Source organism: Pan troglodytes, chromosome 4 (genome assembly GCF_028858775.2).
Source record: "Pan troglodytes isolate AG18354 chromosome 4, NHGRI_mPanTro3-v2.0_pri, whole genome shotgun sequence".
Lineage (NCBI taxonomy): Eukaryota > Metazoa > Chordata > Mammalia > Primates > Hominidae > Pan > Pan troglodytes.
The window spans coordinates 71965247-71983047 of NC_072402.2; the positions used below are offsets into that span (position 1 = coordinate 71965247).

General features: G+C 41.8%; 2 protein-coding genes, 1 long non-coding RNA gene and 1 other non-coding gene across 6 annotated transcripts in view; 2 read left to right on the plus strand and 2 right to left on the minus strand.

The window, feature by feature from the left end:
• Positions 1-3580, minus strand: part of CARD6 (caspase recruitment domain family member 6) — a 37702-nt gene extending 34122 nt beyond the window's left edge. For 2 of the 3 annotated variants that reach the window (XM_063811259.1, XM_063811260.1), the window contains exons 1-2: positions 3080-3554; positions 1033-1590 (exon numbers count right to left, since the gene is read on the minus strand). In XM_063811259.1, the coding sequence (XP_063667329.1) occupies positions 1033-1590; positions 3080-3362 (841 nt within the window). In that variant the 5' untranslated portion in view covers positions 3363-3554. Of the gene's footprint in view, positions 1-1032; positions 1591-3079 lie in introns of all 3 variants that reach the window. The other variant, XM_517788.7, reaches the window with a different exon arrangement.
• Positions 3581-9535: 5955 nt separating this feature from the next.
• On the plus strand, positions 9536-12290 carry RPL37 (ribosomal protein L37). Its single transcript, NM_001246471.1, has 4 exons — positions 9536-9565; positions 10143-10278; positions 10484-10568; positions 12173-12290. The coding sequence occupies exons 1-4, from the start codon at positions 9563-9565 to the stop codon at positions 12240-12242; spliced, it is 294 nt and encodes a 97-aa protein (NP_001233400.1). The 5' UTR covers positions 9536-9562; the 3' UTR covers positions 12243-12290.
• LOC107974761 (uncharacterized) overlaps positions 11044-17801 on the minus strand; it is a 67786-nt gene continuing 61028 nt past the window's right edge. Inside the window, exon 4 of the long non-coding RNA XR_001717751.4 lies at positions 11044-13853. This is a non-coding gene — a long non-coding RNA (uncharacterized LOC107974761). The remainder of the gene's footprint in view (positions 13854-17801) is intronic.
• Positions 12011-12090, plus strand: LOC112209354 (small nucleolar RNA SNORD72). The gene has a single exon (XR_002944093.1). It is a non-coding gene; the product is annotated as a small nucleolar RNA SNORD72 (small nucleolar RNA).

A 17801-nucleotide genomic window follows, 5' to 3' on the forward strand; every position in this document is an offset into this window, starting at 1 on the left:
TCCCTCACAAACTGATACAAGGTGTGATGAGGAAGAAATGACTCTCTTCCTACCCATAAGTGGATTATGAGTCCCCAAGATTTGAAATGAATGTGAGATGGTAGCTACATTTTCATCCTCTACTCAGAACTTAGTGATGTCTATTTTCCCAGGCAATATCACTCCAATGAAACACTTCTCATATTTTGAATTTTCATTAAGAAATATTCAGATTTGGCTAGGTGCAGTGGCTCACACCTGTAATCCCAGGATTTTGGGTGGCCAAGGTGGGCAGATCACTTGAGCCCAGGAGTTCGAGACCAGCTTGAGCAACATGGCAAAATCCCATCTTTACAAAATACAAAATTAGCCAGGCGTGGTGGCAGGCACTTGTAATGCTAGCTACTCAGGAGGCTGGGGTAGGAGGATCACCCGAGCCTGGGAGGTAGAGGCTGCGGTGAGTCATGATTGTGCCACTGCACTCCAGCCTGAGTGAGACCCTGTTTAAAAACAAATTTTTTTCAAATAAAGAAATATTCAGATTCAAGATACAAATATAATTCTCATCAAGATGGCATTATGTGGACTGGATCAAGCCAAGTAACAATATTTTGGGATCTTAGCCATTTACTGACTGTTTTCACTTAAACAGTCAAACCCATAATCCCCACATCTCTCTGGTCACAAAGGCACTAAAATAACTAAAGTGGTTTAACCTGAGAAATAGGTTAGCCTGAAATTAATGATTAGCAACTCCTCGTACGTATAATGGGAAATTAATGATTGGCAACTCCTTATACGAACTACAGAAATTTACAAACTGACAATCAATATTTACTTTTGCTTATGCTGTCCATCATTTCCTAGGTCCTGGGAGCTCCTTTAAGTCAACACCTACCTCGAGGAGATTCCAGGTCAGAGAGGCACGAGGAATTTCTTAGTAGTTGATTTTCTGCTGACATCTGTCCCTTTTTCATCCCCCATCCCCATTATGTCATGGCAAGCTTATTAACTTATTAAGTTGTTGCCTAACTATACAAGATATTTCCATACCTTCTATACTTTTCTCCTGTTCCTCCTCCAATGAAAGGCTGGTTTCTGATTCCTCATAACTTGGTTCTTCACCAGAGAACTCTGTGGTTTCTGAATTCTCGAAGTCCTCTTCACCATCATATCCAACGTGCTCTGGGTCATCATAAACCTCCTCTTCCACAGTGGCTTCTGCATCTTCAGGGGTGTCAACAGATCCTAGATATTCCTCTTTTCCTAAGTATAAAGAATCATCTAGCTCCTCATATCTCTGTCCATCTTTTATATATGTAATAGTTGCTGGAACTTCACATCCAACTTTCTCAACTGAATATGATAATGTGACTTCTGGTGTGTCATATTCCTTCTCATTCTTCCTGGCAGACAAAGCTGTTTCCCTATAACTAGTTTTCTTGTCCCTGAAAAACTCAGAGGTTTCCAAATCCAAGTGTTCCTTCTCACTGAAGAACACTGTGATCTCAGGGGCTTCAGGCTGTTTAATTCCAGGAGAAAAAGCATCTTCTGAATTACTGCTTGCCCCCATAGATTGAGGAGGTACTGTATTCTCATGTTTTAAAACTTCTGCAAAGAAAAGAATTGTTTTTCCCAATTAAGAAAAAGAAGCTGTATAACAGCTAGAGTTCCTGAGGCCTCAAAGCTTCATCCCTCTCCTTTTATTTATTTATTTATTTTTTGAGACAGAGTTTCACTCTTGTTGCCGAGGCTGGAGTGCAATGGCACGATCTGGGCTCACTGCAACCTCAACCTCCCGGGTTCAGGTGATTCCCCTGCCTCAGTCTCCCAAATAGCTGGGATTACAGGCATGCGCCATCATGCCCAGCTAATTTTTGTATTTTTAGTAGAGACAGTGTTTCACTATGTTGGTCAGGCTGGTCTCAAACTCCTGACCTCAGGTGATCCATCTGCCCCGGCCTCCCAAAGTGCTGGGATTACAGGCGTGAGCCACAGCGCCCAGCCACCTCTTATTTCACTGGAGGACAGGAATACCTAACACCTCCTATATAACTTGCATGTCAACACGTCAACTTTCAGAACTTTCTTTTTTCCACTAAAAAAAAAAATCAGATCACACCACTGTCTTGCTTAAAGTCTGAGTCCTTCCTAGCAACCTTACAGGGTAAGTGAATAAAACGAAAAATTTGAATCATATGAACAGTGTTTACTTGTGGACTTACTGTGACTCACAACAGACTCACGTCTCTTGGGGTCATTGCTAATGAAATCTGATCACAAATAATTTCTAATCAGTAAGCAAATGGCTCTATTTGGAATAGTGTGCTTTAGAAATAATAAAAGAAAAATTTCTAAGCATATAAATCTTGTCCTAAATTAGGTATCATTAACATTCACCTTTTTATCTGAGCCTCTACCTCTCTAACATCCCTTAAAATAATTTTGAATATTTTTTTTAAGATTCCTAGAAAAAGAGCTAGACCTAGTCCTAGTAGTAATTTACAGAATTGCTAAATAACTGGAAGAATTGCTTTTTCATGGACTACCAGTTATCTTTGAACCATTTAAGAATTAGCACTGGAATTGCTCCAGAAAACAGCTGCTGCTGGCATTCTTATCACCAAAAAAATGAAACTACTGATTTGCCATCTATGTGTTAAAAATTATTTTCCTTGTATTTTCAAAACGGCTATACTAAGTGAAAGATACAGCTTGTGGTCTTGGCACTGTAAATATCCACGAATTCACCTACTTGAAAAACAAACCCTGGATTGTGTTATTATTAAAGTATTTTCCTTCCAACTGTGAGATTTTAGCATGTTACTGCCAGAATAATGAGCAGTTTGTTAGCATTAAAACAACTGCAAGTTTTGAGTACAGTCTGAAAAACAAATTATCGATTCAGTAAACCAATAAGATGTTAAATTTCAGAAACTTTTTAAATTCCAGTTTTTCCCTATTTCATATTTCAATGAAAATTATCTCCAGAAAAAGACTAACAAAAATAAAAGGCAACAATTTTCTTTCATTTTGTTTTCTTTTTCAGAAAGTCTGCCCCCTTCCTCTCACCCCAAAAAGGTATACAAAGTCAACTTACCATGCCTTAAGCCACAAATGGCAGCTGACTGTGGAAAAGTACTAAATAAACACTTGAGAAAATGCTGACAGGTCGCCTCTCCCTTTTTCTGTACCAAAATTAACAGCTTCCGACTTTTCTTCAGGAGATCTGTAACATTCTCCAGAGTCTCATACTCTTCCTCAGAAATCAGCCTCCGAGAAGTTAACGTGTCTAAGATAGAATCAGGATCATGTTGAAGGATTTCAAGCAACTTTTTTCTTTCTCTTTCTATGATCTCTGAGGGAGTACTCTCGGTAGCCATTGTTCCTGTTTCCTCTAAACCAGGAAATATATTATGAAATCATCCTAATGAATAAGTAAAAGTTAAAAAAAGAATGACAAAGAACAATTCTATTTGGCTAAGCTTTAACATGTCCATGATGCCTAGTGTTGGAGAGTGCAGATACAAGCACAGTGGGGCAACCCAGCTCGGAGCACTCTCTGATCCGGGGTCCTTGTGGATTATTTATCTGCTCTTTTGAAGTCTTGATAAATTCTCACCATGACTCAGACCCAGGGTCACCTCCTCCAAGAAGTCGCTCTTGAACTTCAGGTTGGACTAGGTATTCCCTGCTCAGAGAACTATACTATGATGCCAAGAATGTAAATTATTAATTGATATTTGGTGGGCAATATGGCAATATACAGCAATAAATAAATAAAGTTGAAGACAGACAAAAATAAAACTTCATATCCTTCAACCCAGCAATTCCAGTTCTAGGAAATTATCTTAAGGAAATAATCGAGCAAATGCCCGAAGATGTATGTACAAGAATCTGCATTACAACATTGTTTACAACAGTAGAAAATTGAAAATAACCAAAGTTGGGGTTTAGGGAATAAATATTGACATGTCGACAGTGAAACACCAAAGAACTGTTAAAAAGGATAAAGTACATCTCTACATATTGACAAGTAATGATATCCATGATATATTGCTATGGAAACAGCAAGTTATAGATCTCATTTTTGTTTTAAAAAACTTAATGTGTATATAGTATATGTATATAATATGTATATGCAGATATGCATTATATTTTAAAGAAGACAAGAGATATCCCAAATTTTAACACTGGTTATCTCTGAGAATATGACTACAGGGAGATTTATACTTCCACTTTAAACATTACTATTTAATATTTTACATTTTTGGTTTTTTATTATTATTTATTTTAAGAAAATTACCTGGTTGGTCTTTATTTACTCCTTCATAGTTCACAAGAACCTGAAAGCGATCTGCATAACTAGCAACAGGATGCTGGATGAATAAACTGTGATATTTCTTATAACATAATATTACATGGCATTCAAAAAGAATGAACTTCAGTGACCCACAATATAGAGAAATCATAACAATAGTAAGGAAAAACTGTAAATCCCAAAAGATTACATACAGTATGACACCCTTTTTAAAAGTTGAAAATAAACACACCCTTACATTTAAGAGTATACATGAAGTCATTAAAATTATACAAAACAAAAAGCAAAGAATGATAAATATGAAATTCAGAATGATGGTTACTTCACATATGGGGAGCTTGGGGATGGGATGGGATTGGGGAGGAGATCATGGATGTCTTACAATGTAGGAGTTGGGCCTATCAGGGCTACTATATTGTTAAAGGTAAATAGCTGATATGTAAATAAAAGCAGAACATGCATGAACCAATGCTATTAGGAACCAAGGATAATGAGTAATACAATTCTGGTATCTCCAAGGTTAAAAAAGAATTTTAAAATCTTGGCTGGGCGAGGTGGCTCATGCCTGTAATCCCAGCACTTTGGGAGTCTGAGGAAGATCACTTGAGACCAGGAGTTTGAGGCCAACCCGAGCAACATAGCAAGACCCTGTCTCTACAAAAAATTTAAAAATTATCTGGTCGTGATGGTGCGCATCTGTAGTCCCAGCTGCTTGGGACAGGAGGCTGAGGCAGGAGAGCTGCTTCGGCCCAGAAGTTTGAGGTTGTAGTAAGTTACTCTAGCCTAGGCTCTTAAAAAAAAAATCCTCATATGATATTAAAAATTAATATTAGGTAAGAGTTTTATAAAATTGAAGAGTTTTAAAATTTTTATTTACTTTGACCAATTATAATCATATATAATTATGGGATATTCAGTAATTTTATATGTATGCAGTATGGAATGATTCACTCAAATTAACATATACATCACCTTCAATACTTATAATTTATTCCTCCTGTCTGTGACTTTGTATCCTTTGACCAGCACCCTTCCCTTCCCCGCAACTCCCAGCCTCTCTCTGGTAACCACCCTTATACTCTAGGTAAGAGTTTTAAAATATGTATCTCAAAAGTATGGCTTTCAAGTGATGCATCCCACCTCATGCCCACAATTTGATTGGCACTGTCATAAAGATTGCCAATTTTTTGTTGTTGTTGTTCAACTTGACCAGGAAGGTACTTTAATAACAGGTCTCCCAAACCACCAGTCTCCTCTCCAATGCTCAACCCTAAATATGCTCCTTTCTCACAGTAACCTTTCTGAGATTTCAAAGCCGATGGGAAAAAAGTGTTCACTTGAAGTGGGAAACTTAGCACTGAAATTTAAACTTCTTTCTACAAGTTTTCCTTTTGTTTTGTTTTGAAACAGAGTCTCACTCTGTTGCCCTGACTGGAGTGCAATGGTGCAATCATAGCTCACAGCAGCCTCAAACTCCTGGGCTCAAGCAATCCTCCCCCCTCAGCTTCCTGAGCAGCTGGGAGTATAGGCTTGCGCCAACCTGTTCAGCTCTTTTTAAAAAAAAATTTTGTAGAGACAGGGTTTCACTACATTGTCCAGGCTGGTCTCGAACTCCTGGGTTTAAGCAATCTTCCCGCCTTGGCCTCCCAAAGTGCTAAGATTACAGGCGTGAACCATATTTTTTTTATTATTTGTAGAGATGGGGTCTCTCTATGTTGCCCAGGCTGTCCTGGGCTCAAGTGATCCTCCCACCTTAGCCTCCCAGAGTGCTGCGATTACAAGTGTAAGCCACCATGCCAGGCTGTCTAGTTTAAATTGTTTCTTGATGGCCAGGTGCGGTGGCTCACGCCTGTAATCCCAGCACTTTGGGAGGCTGAGGTGGGCGGATCACCTGAGGTCAGGAGTTCAAGACCAGCCTGACCAACATGGAGAAACCCCACCTCTACTAAAAATACAAAATTAGCCGGGCATGGTGGTCGATGCCTGTAATCCCAGCTACTTGAGAGGCTGAGGCAGGAGAATCACTTGACTCCGGTAGACGGAGGTTGCGGTGAGCCAAGATAGCATCATTGCACTCCAGCCTGGGCAACAAGAGCAAAACTCCGTCTCAAAAAAAAAAATTGTTTCTTAATAACAGAAATTTGCATACCACAGCCTTAGAATGCAAAGGAAGTGAGGTGGGGGAAGGATGAGTGTAACCAGGATGTTCTCTATTATATAAAATATAGCCAGGAGGTACAAAATTGAAAGTATAGACCTCAAATCGGAATAATAACACAGGACTAAAAGTTTTAAATGTGTTCTATTTTATTATTGTTGTTTTTTGAGCTTTTTTTGTTTTGTTTTGTTAGGCTAGTCTCGAACTCCCAACCTCAGGTGATCTGCCTGCCTCAGCCTCCCAAAGTGCTGGGATACAGGCGTAAGCACCCAGCCTTATTATTAGTTGTTGTTAATCTTACCGTGCTAATTCATAAATTAAACTTTATCATAGGTATGAATGTACAGTAAATTCTCCCTTAAATTGCTCCTAATGAATTTATGTGATGTTTTAAAGACAAAAGTCAACAGTAATTTCATGTATTGTAGAAATAAAAAGCGGCAGGTCTCAGTGCTGAGTCCTGGTGGTCAAGAGACTTGATTGTATCAGAACCATGGATGCAGGACTTAACATAGTTTCTATCACTGCCAAAAAGCAAGATGTCAGGGGGTGAATGCCTAGGCTAACAGCCTTAGATCATCCGTTTCCGACGTTGATCTAGTCCTGGCTGGGCGTGGTGGCTCACACCTGTCATCCCAGAACTTTGGGAGACTGAGGGGGTGCTGATCACTGGAGGTCAGGAGTTCGAGACCAGCCTGGCCAACATGGTGAAACCCTGTCTCTACTAAAAATACAAAATATTAGCCAGGCGTGGTGGTGGCGTGCGCCTGTAGTCCCAGCTACTTGGGAGGCTGAGACACAAGAATTGCTTGAACCCGGGAGGTAGAGGTTGCAGTGAGTCGCGATGGCACCACTGCACTCCAGCCCAGGTGACAGGTGAGACCCTGTCTCAAAAAAAAAAAAAAAAAAAAAGTTGATATAGTCACTAGCCCTGACCTAAACCTAGCAATTGTATAGAAAATTGGAGGGTCTGACTAGCCTTCATAGACCTCTTTAAAGAAAGCCAAGGGTTTACTTGATCAGGGCAAAATTTACATGGTTTGACATACACCAAAAAGAACCACCGAACACTAGAGAGAGGAGGAAAAATAATTCTCTCCTGTCTTCAATTCTGGGAAATGTCTGGAGTAAAGAGACTGACATAATGCCTGTCACACTGCTTGGTTCCTTAATGGTTGACACATGTCCTACCTTTTCTACACTGACCTCATTTTTCATAGTCCCCGTGGTAGGCAGAATAATGGCTGTCTCCAAAGATAACAAGGTACTAATCCCCTCAACCTACGAATAAATTAGGTTATGTGGCAAAGGACAATTATAATTGCAGAGGGAATTAAGGTTGCTAATTAGCGAAACTCGAGATAAGGAAGTTACCTGGATGGAGTCAATGTAATCACAAGGGGCCTTAAAAGTAGGAGAAGGATGGCAGGGCACCCGAGCCCTTTGAGAGACCAAGACAGGAAGGTTCAGGAGTTCAAGACCAGTCTGGACAACAGTGAGACCTTGTCTCTACTACAAATAAAAATAAAAGGAAAGGAAAAAGAATAAGACAGATGCAGAATAAACAGTAATGCAATGTGAGAAAGACTACAGTAGTCTCCACTTATCCAAGGTTTCCCTTTGCAGGATTTCAGGGTTTGTTACCCCATGGCCAACCATGGTTTAAAAATAGTTGAGTACAGGACAATAAGATATTTTGAGAAAAAGAGACCGACCACATTCACGTAACTTTTATTACAGTATACTGTTATGATTGTTCTATTAGTTGTTGTTAATCTTTTATGGTGCCTAATTCATAAATTTAACTTCATCACAGGTACACATGTACCGAAAAAACAGTATATATAGGGTTTGGTATTGTGGTTTCAGGCATCCACTGAGGGTGTTGGAACTTAACCCACAGAAACGGGGGGGAACTACAGTATCACTGGTTTTGAAGATGCAAGGGAGCAATAAACCAAGGAGTTTGGGCAGTCTCTAGAAGCTGAGAAAGGAAAGAAAACAGATTCTCCCTCCTAGAACCTCCAAGAAAGGAAAGCAGCTCTGGCAACATTTTATTTTTAGTTTTTTCAGTTTTTTTTGAGACAGAGTCTCACTCAGTCATCCAAGCTGGAGTGCAATGGCGCAATCTCGGCTCACTGCAACCTCCACCTTCCGGGTTCAAGCCTCCCTCCACCTCCACCCCCTGAGTAGCCGGGTTGGCAGGCGCGCGCCACCACGCCTGGATAATTTTTTGTATTTTTTTTGTAGCGACAGTGTCTCCCTATGTTGCCCAGGCTGGTCTCCAACGCCTGGGCTCAAGAGATCCGCCCGCCTCAGCCTCCCAAAGTGCTGGGATTACAGGCGTAAGCCACGGCGCCAGGCCCTTGGAAACTATATTGAACAAGTTCCATGTGTGATTCCTTGGCACAATGAAATATGGGATCAGATAACTTGCCTCTGATTTACTACCGTAACAACAACAACAAAATCACTGTCTGCCTTTCCCTTTATATTCTAAGCTCCAGCTCCATGCCTCCGTACTCCTAGCGACCTCTCGCAGGGAAAGTCAGCGTCGGCCAAAAGCCTCCGGGATCGGAATGAGGAGGCTGCTGGAGAAGTTGCTTTCTCCTAATAGGGATTATCCCAGGCGCACACGGTCATTACACGCCGGGGACGCTCAGTCGGTGCGGGTACCCCTGGGCAGGGCCAGCCCCGCATTCCAGGTTCTCCATGTGCCTAGAAGACAGTAATCGACGGTATAGCAACAAATCTGACTGCTAACGTGCGAAACCGATCAGTAGTAGCAGTAGCACCAGCAACAGCAGCACGAAATGCAAAACTGTAATCTAAACGGCCCTCAGGGTCTAAGCAGGCCCGACGAAGACCCGCCCATCCGGTCGCCAGAAAACTGGGAGTCCCGCCCGCCTTTCCGGCACTGAAACGCGATCAGCCCTGCCTGGTACCGCATCCTCCTCTTGACCCCACCGACACTACGACGACGGACGCTTGAGAACGCTGCACCGCGCCCCGCAGGAAGTGCTTCCCTGGGCGGAAGCTTCTGAGCGTGATATAGCGGAAGTGCCTTCTCTTCCGGTCTTTCTGGTCTCGGCCGCAGAAGCGAGATGGTGAGTTGTGACTGTGGTGTTTGTGAATCGCGTTCCATCCTCGTCCTTTGTGCCTCTCTGTTTGCTGTGCTTGGGGGGGCTGGCAAGATTCCGGATAAGGGGAACTGGTGGGCTGGAAAGAGGCATGCGGTGGCCCTCAAGAGCCAGAAGAATGACTGCTAACTGGTGCCTGGGGGACCTATCCCGCCGTAATTGTGGTACTAGAGCCGCATTGTGTCCTTTGCCTCGGTCCAACCTTTGGAGACCTTTCACGGCTCTAGCCTTGGTTGGGAGCCGAGGGAAGGAGTTTGGGAATGTTTGGCTCTGTGTAACAATGAAATAATTCATTGGTGATGCTCTCTGTCCGGAGTCTATAAAGATAAGGTGCATTTCAGAACATTGCAACTCTTGCGGAGGGCTTTAGGTAACGTGAAATGCGGGTAGTGGTCTCTGACTTGGCATTCGTGGAAAGAGGCTTCTCCCACAGTTGCGATCTTTATGATTGCCTTTAAATTTTATCAGTAATTGGTTTCCCGGAGAACTCGAGTAAATCTAGAAGTTGCCAGGTTTCAGAACTATTTATTCCTTTAATGTGCAGACGAAGGGAACGTCATCGTTTGGAAAGCGTCGCAATAAGACGCACACGTTGTGCCGCCGCTGTGGCTCTAAGGCCTACCACCTTCAGAAGTCGACCTGTGGCAAATGTGGCTACCCTGCCAAGCGCAAGAGAAAGTGTAAGTAACATTTTTCAGGCCAACTGTGTTAGCTTTTGTTTGTATTGCACTTAAGTGGGGGCATAGGTGTGAACTTTATTTGGTGCCTATCTTAAAACTCGTACATCTGTATGCCGATGAGGTGGCATAAAACTCGTGTGTTAACAACACCTACAAGGTGTGTGGGAGAACACCGTTTGAAATCTTTTCGGAACTTATGTTTTAGATAACTGGAGTGCCAAGGCTAAAAGACGAAATACCACCGGAACTGGTCGAATGAGGCACCTAAAAATTGTATACCGCAGATTCAGGTACAGTTTGTATGTTCGATCATAATTGGTCCAATGGGCTTGAATGAAACCCTCGTGTTTACTTGTAAAAAGATAACAGTACCCTGATGGTTACTGGGGATGAGATGTTGGAAGCTTTTTATTTGTTGTTTTTGAGGCAGGGTTTCACTATGTTGCCCAAGCTTGAGTGTAGTGGCACGATCACGGCTCACTGCAGCCTCAGTCTCCCCAGCCTCAGGTAATCTCATCTCAGCCGCCCGAGTACCCGGGACTACAGGTGTGCGCCGCCACATGCCCAGCTAATTTTTGTATTTATTGTAGAGAATGGGATATTGTCATGTTACCCAGGATAATCTCGGAACTCCTGGGCTCAGGCCAGATGTTAAGCCTTTATCTTCTGCCGCTGTAACCTTGACATCAGTTAGTTTGGATTTTATTAGTAGTTTTTCCACTAAACAGTAGTATAAATTAAATAACAGGAGCATTGTTTGAACTAGGGTCCCAAAGTGTTGATATTTATTAGGTTTACTTGGTGTCAAAATTTGTCAAGACAGTAGTGAATAAGGTCTGGAGTCAGGCTTGGTTCAACCTTTAGTATAGTGGCTGTGGGCAAGAGTGCTGTAGAAAATTGCCCTGGTTGCTGCTGTTGCCTTGGGCTCTTGTTACTCAAGTCTTGGCCTTAGAGTTATAAATGCAGAATCTCAGCTCCGCTGTAGACTTAGCTGAGAGAACCTGCATATTAAAGAGTAGTTTCTAAGAGATTAACCCATCTAAGATCTCAGCTAAGATTCAGAATGATGCAGACTTAACTTTAAAGCTGGTGCTCCTTCCGTTACTATGTTCTATTTCAGCAATTCTCAGCTGTTGATATTTTGGGCTGGATAATTCTTTGTGGTGGGATTGTCCAGTGCAAAATTGAATATTTTGCAGAATCCCTAGCCTCTACCCACTCAGTCTCCGGAGTGTCCAGTTTTAAAGATAGCAAGACAGTTCAGGGCTTTGTAGACACCCATAGGTGTGTTCATGTGCTGAAGCAACTTTCTTTGCATTTAGGGTCATAACGTTTTTGTGGGTTTAATGTTGAGTGGTCTGTTAGTACAATATAGGAGTTAAGAGCTTGAACTGAAGCCAGGCTTTTAAAAGTAGGATAGTTGACCTTTCTTAGAGTAGATACTTAGAGTAGATACAGATGTTAAATAAGTTAAAATGCAAAGCTCTTGGTTTAGAAAATGTCTGCCATTAAACATGCTAATTGTTTTTTCCTTGCTTAGTGAAAGTAGTTGGGATCTATTCTCAGTATAGGGAACCATTTTCACAAATAATCTGTGATCTCTTGCCAAATATGAACAAACATACTGGCCCAATGACTAGTATAGCCAAATAAGTTTTTGAGCCTTTATTGCAGTTGCAGTTAACTATATCCGAAAATGGGTATCTTTAAGCAAAGTGAAGTAAAGAATTGCAGCTTATCAGTGATGTTGTAAAAATAAATGTCTGAACATATGAATGCAGTATTGATTTCAGCATTTAACTGAGATAAGCGCATTGAAATCTGTTTAACAAAAATTAAAATGGATGCATCGATGTTGCTGAAGTAACTTGTTCTTGTTTTTGACATCGTGCAGGCATGGATTCCGTGAAGGAACAACACCTAAACCCAAGAGGGCAGCTGTTGCAGCATCCAGTTCATCTTAAGAATGTCAACGATTAGTCATGCAATAAATGTTCTGGTTTTAAAAAATACATATCTGGTGTTTGGTAAGGTATTTTTAATCAATTAGGCTTGTAGTATCAGTGAAATACTGTAGGTTTAGGGACTGGGCTAGCTTCATATCAGATTTACTTGTTAAGTGACTGTTTTGGAATGTTTACTTTTGGACTGGATTTGTAACACGGTTAAAGGCAATGAGAAACAAGCAGAATTCCAGGAGTCCTTGAAGCAGAGGGCACTGGAAGACAATATAGCAGATTAAAATAGCACAGCTCATGTGGCATAGGTGGGTATTTTAGATGTTTGAGTAAATTTGAAAGAGTATGATGTTTAAATTACCTTTAGCAACATGTTCATCTGCTATGCTGTCATGACTAGGGGGATGATTATTAGTCACATAGAGCTTGGGAGTACCACTGGAAACGTATGGGTAGGAGTTTAGGTGGCTTCTGTTTTTCAAAAGATGATCTTATCCTAGTATCTGTAATGCTCACTTGGCACACCTGACTTGTGGGCTGTGTGTAAGGTGGCTAGCTAAGTGAAAAAAGCCTGCTAGGTGTGAGTCAACTTAAGAATATGTAAATAGGTTTGAGAAAAAGTAGGGCTGGGTGCAAGTAAAGATTGAGCAGGAAATAAAGGAAAATCAAGTATAATCCCTGAGATTTGTAGACTAAAGGCAATGATGTGGGACTACTTGGTCGAATTTTTTTAGCCCTCAACTTGGTAATTGGGTGTTTCTGTGTTAAAGCACTGAAACTTGCTGTCGTGCCTTCCTAGTTTTCGTGGTTTATTGACAGGGTTGGGGGTTTTTTTTGTTTTTTTAAAATGAAGGGACAAAGTCAACTGGACTGCTGAGTGAGAGGGCAGGGGCAGTTGAAGGGAACATGAATTGCTGGAACAGCTACATAAAATAGTGATGTAGCCAAGTCATGCTATTTAAATTATAATTCTCCACTGTGTTTAGAATAACATCTGAGGTTCTTAACCTGGCCTTGGAAGGGTATCACTTTTACTTGTAACCTGAAATGGCTTTATAATGTGCTAGCTAATTGCTACTCTCATCTTGTATTTTAACTCCTAATTTACCCTTCAGGTCTCAGCTTCAGAACATTCACTTATAAAGAAACCCTGCTGATTAAATCTCTCTTGGGCTTCCTCCTGAAATGTGAGACTGTACTTTAAAGATGTATGGTTAGAGTCCAATTGCCATTGCCTTTCTTGTTTACAGATAGTGCAATGGCGCAATCCTGGCTCACTGCAGCCTCTAATTCCTGGGCTCAAGTCAAGTGGTTCTCCTGCCTCAGCCTTCTGAGTAGCTGGGACTACAGATGCACACCACCACACCTGGCTAATTTTTGTGTTTTTTGTAGAGATGGAGATTCACTCGGCTAATTCTTTTTGTATTCTTAGTAGAGACTGGGTTTCAACATGTTGACCAGGCTGGTCTCGAACTCGACCTCGTGATCCGCCGTCTCGGCCTCCCGAAGTGCTAGGATTACAGGCGTGAGCCACCACTCCCGGCTGTCATCATCAAATTTTCAAGTGAAGATAGTCTGTTGAAGATTGAACAATGACCTTGAAAGACAGCTGAGTTCCTGTGGGTATAATGTAAAGCTGGTGAAGTTTGGCCAGTTTGGGCTTCAGAAGTCTAAGTCTAGTGAAAGTACCCTGACCCCCATATAAACAACCCTTGAGGCCGGTGTGGTGGCACACGGCTGTAATCCTGGCACTTTGGGAGGCCGAGGTGGGCGGATCACAAGGTCAAGAGATCGAGATCACCCTGGCCCACATGGTGAGACCCCAACTCTACTAAAAATACAAAAATTAGCTGGGTGTGGTGGCATGTGCCTGTAGTCTTAGCTACTTGAGAAGCTGAGGCAGGAGAATCGCTTGAACCTGGGAGGCAGAGGTTGCAGTGAGCTGAGATCATGCCACTGTGCTCCAGCCTGGTGGCACAGTGAGACTCCACCTCAAAAAAAAAAAAAAACCCTTGAACTAATGACTCAAATTTTCAAATGAAACAAAATAAGCAGTGGATCTTGCATTGGAGATGGAGTTAAACTATGTTGCCCAGGCTGGTCTTGGACTCCTGGTTTCAAGTGATCCTCTCATCTTGGCCTCCCAAAGTGCTGGGATTACAGGGACGAGCCACCACACCCCACCTATTGTCTATATTTCTATCTTTAACAGCACTTCAGTCCTGCCTTAAGTTATAGTTATGTATAGATACCCATTATACTTTAAATTTTTCAGCAGAAATTATGCTTTTATCTTCTCTGCAGTGTTATATGTTGGTGTGCAAAAATGTTAAATTTATTTTTCCTAAGTACCCCATGTGCTTTTCAACTCTGTCCTCTGCCTCAAAAGCCTCCCTCCAGCCCCTACTTCCCTCCCATCTTAGTTCACAAAGTCAGGTTGATTTGCCCCCAACTGTCAAAGCAGACTACCTGTTTCCACATGTAACTGGTTATGTTCTGTAAAGTTACAAAAATAGAAAGGTTGAATCTGTGGCGGCCGGGTACGGTAGCTCACGCCTATAATCGCAGCACTTTGGGAGGCCAAGGTGGGCGGTTCACGTGAGGGGGGGAGTTCGAGACCAGCCTGACCAACATGGAGAAACCCCGTCTCTACTAAAAATACAAAAAAATTAGCCGGGCATGGTGGTGCATGCCTGTAATCCCAGCTACTAGGGAGGCTGAGGCAGGAGAATTGCTTGAACCTGGGAGACGGAGGTTGCGGTGAGCTGCAGAGGCCTCACCTCTAATTGAGACACAATTATATATTGTTCATATATATATATATATACACACACACTATGATGGATAAATGCATGAGTTGCTGTGAGAGCATTGGAAAGGAGTTTGTCACTCAATAGGTGAAGCCAGGCTAAGATTTAAGCTGAGCCAGGTAGGACTTGAAGGAATCATGATGAGAGAGAAGGTAAGTGGCTTTGCCAGCAATGAAACAGCTGACATAATGGTAACCAGTCAGAGGAGGGCATAACTATGAAACTGTGGACACCTTGGTTGTCAGGTTAGAAGGATGGGGTGTAGGGTTGGTAAGAAAAGAATTCAGGGAAGAGCAGCGATCAGATTATGAAGAATTTGTCTTGAGAAATTACAGAGGATTTAAACCAGAATGTTAGGAATAGTTATTCTAGCAAGATGAATGTGGAAAGTGTTAGTGTGCATGTGATGAGTCTTGAAGCTGGAAACTAGGTAACAGGTTCTTAAATAGTTCATGTGAAAATCATGACAGACTAAGGCAGTGGCTGTGGGGCTGTCGGGGAGTTCTCTACAGAAAACATCTAAAACTTGAATGTGCAAGTGAGTAGCTAACTTCCAAGCTTCCCATTTCTGTATAATTTAAGCATGAAAATGAGAACACTGAGATTTGATAGGCATTTAGAAGTCAGAGTAAGCAAGAGGGCTTGAGTTCATCGATGAACTTCAGTAACTATCCTTGACTTAGTATTGGTGGAAACCATTTGTGAATTTACAGACTCCAAAAACAAAAAGATAATTTAGAGTCTCAAAGTAAGATTTGGGGAGATGTCCATTGGAGACAGAAGTGGAGAGAGGGAGAAGTTCATTTGTTGACATATTTATGTGTGGTGCACCTACTGTGTGCCAAGCCATGTTAGAGATACAGTGGGAGCAAAACCAGACGTGTTTTCTGCCCTCTGACTCCAGTGGTTGCAGAATTAGCCCAGGAACTAGAATTGGATGGAGTCACACAAACCAAGGAAGGGGATTGTTTGAGGGGGGCACTCAGTCACATATGTGGCTGAGGCCAAAGAGAATGAAGATATATTTTAAAATTCTGGATTTGGCAAAATTTAGGCTAGTGTTTACTTTTCATAAACCTCTCTCATGTTAGAGCATCAAAGAAAAACCAGTTTGCCAAGAGGTCAGGAGATTGGGCAGTGAGGAATGGGGAGTTTAGTTTAAAAGACAACACTAGATACTTTTGGAAGTTTACCTATTCTGTGGTTCCCTTTTATTGACTAAATGGTGCCCTTCATTCATGAAGCAAGTATCTATTTAGTGACTACTATGTGTCAAAAGCTATTCTAGGCCCAGAAACTTTTAAGTGGAAAACAAGACAAAGACCCTGCCCTGACAGATTTCAATCATGTATATACTGTATGTATGTTTGTGGAAGGTGACATAATAGACAATTGCAGATAGTGATAAGTGTGTAAAGACAAGGATACCACGAGCGTAATGGACAGTGGGGATGGAGGAACCTTTAGAAGGTTGGTTAAGTTGAATGATAAGGAGCCATTCTTTTGTCTTTACCTGAATGACTTATCATTCAGCCCTTTTTGAGTTTTGGGTTGCTTGCAGAGTTTAACCTTGCCTGTAATTGAAACTTAATTTTGTAATAGCATAACTTCACGTAAGAAAAGCAAAGCAATACATTACAGAATTATTTTACTGAAGAACTTGTTTCAGAGAAAGAGGCTGTTTCACATTTATTAGCACATTTGGATTATGTTTAGGTGTTTCGTTTTTTTTTTTTAAACAAAGGAGTTTGGATCATAATACAAGAGAAGCACAGGGCAAAGACACTGCATAACCTCAAGAACTAAGAATGGAAGGACTGGCCAGGCCTGGTGGTGCACACCTGTAATCCCAGCTACTCAGGAGGCTGAGGCGAGAGAATCGCTTGAGCCTGGGGGGCAGAGGTTGCAGTGAACTGAGAGAACGCCGTTGCACTCCAGTCTGGGCGGCAGAGCGAGACTCCATCTCAAAAAAAAAAAAAAAAAAGATAAAGGAAGGACTTAAGCAAAATCTTCCTTGTAAGTAGAAGGATGTTTTGACAAGAAAAGTTGCAATGGAAAAATGGTTCTCATGTACACGAGTATGTAGAATAAGCATCGTGTGTGGATTGGATTCAGATCAAAACATTGCTTTTATGTTTGTGTCTTTATACGGTGGGAGTATACCCTGGTGCCCCAGGATGAAGACTTGACCTGACCCATGTATTTTTAGATTACTCACAGATAACAAAAAGTATTTTCATCATGATAAGTTGCGAAAACAGTTTTATTTCAACAGGTAAAACGTGCAGTCCTATGTAATCGTCAGAAGGTAATCTTAATTATAGCTTGGGTGTGCTTTAAACTGCAAGCTGGCAGTGGAGGGCACGATTCCTCTGATTTCAGCTTTCTCCTTATACTTTTCTGGAGCTGTGAGCTGCAAGTTAACTCAGTGGGATTAAAGTGTAGACTGGAGGTACAAAAGGTGAGGAGTGAGGAGATGGGGTAGTTCTTCCTTGGCTGGCTGGCTTCATAATCCCTGGACCCCGCAGATAATTAAACCGACTTTTTCTGTCTCAGGCATTTGTATGACCTCTTTGGAGGTTCCCTGCTGGGTAGTTTCCTTGTATCTGATGGACCCATCTCAATTTAAAATACTCTGCCAGGTTCGGAGGTTCATGCTTGTCATTCCAGCACTTTGGGAGGCTCAGAGGTGCCATTGGCTTGAGCCCAAGAGTTTGAGACCAGCCTGGGCAACCTGGTGAAACCTCTTCTCCAT